At 43.3% G+C, this 4853-nt stretch overlaps 1 protein-coding gene across 1 annotated transcript; it reads left to right on the top strand.

The window, feature by feature from the left end:
- The first annotated feature begins 3867 nt into the window (after positions 1–3867).
- LOC118651817 (RNA-binding protein 8A-like) lies at positions 3868–4429 on the top strand. Its single transcript, XM_036301383.1, has one exon. The coding sequence runs from the start codon at positions 3890–3892 to the stop codon at positions 4409–4411; it is 522 nt and encodes a 173-aa protein (XP_036157276.1). The 5' UTR covers positions 3868–3889; the 3' UTR covers positions 4412–4429.
- Positions 4430–4853: the final 424 nt, after the last annotated feature.

Below are 4853 nucleotides of genomic sequence, written 5' to 3'. Positions count from 1 at the left end.
GCCGTGTCACATAGAAATTTTTTGATCTTTGCAACCATAGTAAAACAAAGATTTATATTTTTGATATTTATTTTATATATTTAAATGCCATTTAACAAAGAAAAATCAACCAAAAAAATGAGTTCGAGTGTCAGAGGTGACATAGGGTTCGCCATCACTGGTAGGGAGACAGTTGAAAGCCAAGGGGGTGGGGGGGACCTCTGGGATTGGATAAAAAGTAAAATGATACATCTTTTATGTGGGTGGGTACAGAATGGCTAATAGTCAACAGTTAACACCATAAAAATAACAATGAGGGGATTTGTAGTCTCTGCTCTGGTGTGTTGATTGTGCCCTGAAGGGTCTGGAAAAGAGGAAGTAACCCTGACATTCCTACGGGATGTTATCATAGATGCAAAAGACAATAGGTAAAGATTGACTTTAGTCAGGGATGATTCGGGCCTAGGACATGACTACCTACTACAAACTGCTTTTAGTTAAAAAGTTTTCATTTCATACCATTCTTTGTGGTTACTTTAGGTCTCTGAGTTTGCAAGGCCTCACATAGGCCTCCCCTGAACTTGTCACAGCATGTAGCCCCTTTTCATCTGCAGATGTTTCTTACATTGACAGGATTAAAAAAATAGAGAATAGTTAATATATAAGGAAAAGACATCGTCAAGGATAAATTATCAAATTATAACAACATTTTAAAACTCTTTATCGAGGGGATTTCTGTCATACAGACTTAGGAGAAGAGAAGGAAAACAAGCCAAGTTGTCTATCAAGTACTTACCTATACTCATTTACCGGTAACAGATAAATGAGAGATGGGAGGTAGATAGATAAAATACAAGGTGGGGCAAAAGTAGGTTTACAGTTGTTGAGTACCTAAGAGTTTATCCTTGTATTTTCCATCCAAACAACTGTATATTTTTATTTTTATATTTTATATATAAATGTGTGTATATATATAATCAGCTTCAGGCTGTAAAGTAGAAATACAGAAACAAAATTTTAATTGTAATATGCAGTGGAAGATGGGCATTTGCTGTGCAATTTTAGCTTTGTCCAGGAGAGGGAGCTGCGAAACCACAAATAGTGTCATGGTTTCCTGAGTTTTTGCTGGTTATTTCTCAACTGAGGAAAGGAGGATAATAGGGAACTGGGGGGGAAATTGCTATTGAATTTGGATAGAGAAGTCTTCTGAGTGAGTGATTGTCTCCCACACTGCAGCAAGAATCAGGATGAAACCTTTCATTCTTTTTTTTTTTTTTTTTAATATATTTTATTGATTTTTTACAGAGAGGAAGGGAGAGGGATAGAGAGTTAGAAACATCGATGAGAGAGAAACATCGCTCAGCTGCCTCCTGCACACTCCCCACTGGGGATGTGCCCGCAACCAAGGTACATGCCCTTGACCGGAATCGAACCCGGGACCCTTGAGTCCGCAGGCAGACATCCACTGAGCCAAACCGGTTAGGGTGAAACCTTTCATTCTTAAATGAACCAGTTAGAATCCAGAATGTGTTCATTGTTTAATGAAAGATGGGTTTGTGTTTTTAAAGTTTGCACAATCAGAAACCTAAAAAGTAGATCATTTTTGGCAAAAGAGCAGTGTTCAGTTTCTCAGTACTTCAATAGCTTTTAAATTCTTAATGACAAAAGACAAATGTGAGTACTTATATTTTATTAAATATAATACATTCATTAGTTTCCTCCTGTAAATTTCACTTACCGTTTCTGAAGTTGGATAAGTCCTGCTTAAATACCCAGCAAGGCCTGTGGGGACCCAATTACATGCTCACATGCGCACATCCTGTGCAAGTGGGGTCTGCCTGCTATATTGTTTCACATTACCCAGACAATTCAAGGAAAGGGAACGACAAACAGCCAGTAAACACATGTAAACACGTTCATCCTTGCTAGTAACCAGGGAAATGCAAATTGAAATAAAAAGGAGACACCAGTTTAGATTTATCATATTGGCAAAAATTTTAGAGTATTTAGGCACCTTCATGTACAATGGAAGAGTTGAAATTGTTACCACACATCGCAGAGCAATTTAGCACATAAAATGAAGTTAATGATGCCTATTCCCTGCAGTCCAGCAATTCCATTCCCATTACGTTGAAAACCTGGCTGCACATTACATTCATTATCCCAATGCGTTATCAGCCCACCACCCTGTAAGAAACTCTCACCCATGTGCATAAGGAAACAAATTTTAAAATATTCACAGCTTCCTACCTGGTTTGGTTTAGTGGATAGAGCATCAGTCTGTGGACTGAAGGGTCCAAGATTCCATTCTGTCAAGGGCGCACATACCCAGGTTGCAGGCTCAATCTCTGGTCCCGGTCGGGGCACGTGCAGGAGGTGACCAATTGATGTCTCTCTCACTTCGATGTTTCTCTCTGTCTCTCCCCTTCCCTTCCACTCTCTCTAAAAATCAATGGAAAAATATCCTTGTGTGAGGGTTAACAAAACATATATTCAGAGCAACATTGTTTATAGCAGTAAAAAATTGGAAACGACATAAATGTCCATCAACAGGCGAATAGAAACATGAAATGCATATAATCACTCAATAGAACACTAATGAAACTGTACAAACTACAGATACCTTCAGCAACATGACTGAATCTCCCAAATAAAATTTTGAGAGCAGGCAAAAAACGCATCCAATGGAATTCTATACCACAGTTAAAATGAATGAATTAAGCCTATATATAAATCTTGCATTCATTTTCTATGGCTGCTATAAAAAAAAATTACCAAGAACGTAATGGCTTAAAACAACACCTATTTATTACCTTTACCTGACATTTCTGGAAATCAGAAATTCAGAATGGAGTGCACCGGGCTAACCTCCACGTGTCCGCAGGGCGGTGGGCTTTCTGGAGGCTGTATGGGTGGAACCGTTTACTTGTCTTTTCCAGCTTTGAGAGGCCACTGGCCTTCCTTGGCTCCTGGCATCCTTCCTGCACCATCAACGCCACCAACATCATGCCAAGCCTTTCTCACGCTGCTCTGCCTCCCCTTCTCCCCTTCTACCTCTCTCTTTAATTTAGAAGAACCCTTGTGATTGGTTACACTGGGCCTACCCACCCAGAAATGCAATGTAGCTCCCTCCTTTAAAGTAATCTCCATTCCATCTGCAACCTGAATTCCTCTCTGCCCTGAAAGGTAACATAGTCACAGGTTCCAGGGATTGGGATGAGGACATCTTGGGGTGAGTGCAGGAAGCTGGTCCATCCATGCTGCTTGACACAGTCGCTGCAGGGCAGAAACATCTGCACAGCATATGTTTCAAGGGACCTGGCATATACGGCATATGTTCTTAATAGGTTTGCTCCCCTTCTTAGCGCTATGTGTTTTAACCAAGGTCACCTCTCCAAGAAAGGTTGTTTCCCCAGGTGGGGATTTTTCCCTGGAGTTAGGGATTAACAGGACTAAGGAAGGGAATAAATCAGTAAAACCCCTTAACTAAGTGCCAGGCGGGTAGTTAAGCACTTTAACCACGAACAATCATGCTTAAGCTACATAATCTTTACTTAGGATAATCTCCTTCAGTTACTTCCTTGTAGCTTAACAGAACAATAGAGTAGTGACCTTGGAATGGAGATAAGAAACGCCCTAACCTTTGGAATAGAATGGATAGGATTCAGATCAACTGGTATAAATACAGATGTAGCAGGAGAGTAAAGACAGAACCTAGCAACAGAACTGGGCTGGAGAACTTGACTAGAGAACCTGGCTAGGCTGCTGATCAACTGAACGCAGTCTCCGTATCATTTCTTCTTGGCTGACTCCATCCACACCTTTGGGAACCCCTGGACCTGCTGGGGCTGGACCCCAACAACTGGCACTTAGATCCTGAGCAGCACGGACAGGGTTACAGGGAGGCAAGATGGCAGACGTGCTGGATCTTCATGAGGCCGGCGGCAAGGATTTCACCACGGATGAGGATGGGGACGAGAGCATCCACAAACTGAAAGAAAAGGCGAAGAAGCGGAAGGGCCGCGGCTTTGGCTCCAAGGGCTCTCGAGCGCGGATGCGGGAGGATTATGACAGCGTGGAGCCGGATGGCGAGGAGCCCAGGCCGAAGCGCTCTGTTGAAGGCTGGATTCTCTTTGTCGCCGGGGTCCATGAGGAAGCCACGGAGGAAGACATCCATGGCAAATTCGCAGAGTATGGGGAAATAAAAAACGTCCACCTCAACCTGGACGGGCGCACGGGGTGCCTGAAGGGGTATACTCTAGTTGAGTATGAAACATACAAGGAGGCCCAGGCTGCGATGGAGGGACTCAATGGCCAGGATCTGATGGGACAGCCGATCCGCGTGGACTGGTGTTTTGTTTGGGGTCCACCCAAGGGCAAGAAGAGAGGTGGCCGGCGGCGCAGCAGGAGTCCAGACTGGAGGCGACGCTGACAGGTCCTCTGCTGGCCAGGTGTTCGCTGCAGCGATTCCACGTGACCACACAGCCTTGGAGAAGTAGGGCCGGGGAGGAACTCACTGTTTATATTTTATCATTTACCCTCTTGCTTAGTGTTTTGGAACTTGGGGGGAGGGGAGGGAAGGGGGTTGAATTATAAATAAATGTCCCATTTTTGTTTTCTACATTTTTTAAAATTAAATCTTTATTGTTCAGATTATTACATTTGTTCCTCTTTTTTCCCCCCATAACTCCCCTCCTCCCAGTTCCCGCACCACCCTCCACCGTGACTCCCCACCCACTGTCCTCATCCATAGGTGCACAATTTTTGTCCAGTCTCTTCCCGCATCTCCCACACCCTTTTCCCCCCCAAGAATAGTCAGTCCATTCCCTTTCTATGTCCCTGATTCTATTATAATCACCAGTTCATTCTGTTCA

Source organism: Myotis myotis, unplaced genomic scaffold (genome assembly GCF_014108235.1).
Source record: "Myotis myotis isolate mMyoMyo1 unplaced genomic scaffold, mMyoMyo1.p scaffold_m19_p_3, whole genome shotgun sequence".
Taxonomy (NCBI): domain Eukaryota; kingdom Metazoa; phylum Chordata; class Mammalia; order Chiroptera; family Vespertilionidae; genus Myotis; species Myotis myotis.
Note: the sequence above shows the minus strand (reverse complement) of the source record. Positions and strands in the feature narration are given on the sequence as shown.

Coding starts and splice junctions, on each gene's coding strand:
- LOC118651817 (XM_036301383.1), top strand. CDS start 3,890: ATGGCAGACGTGCTGGATCTTCATGAGGCCGGCGGCAAGGATTTCACC.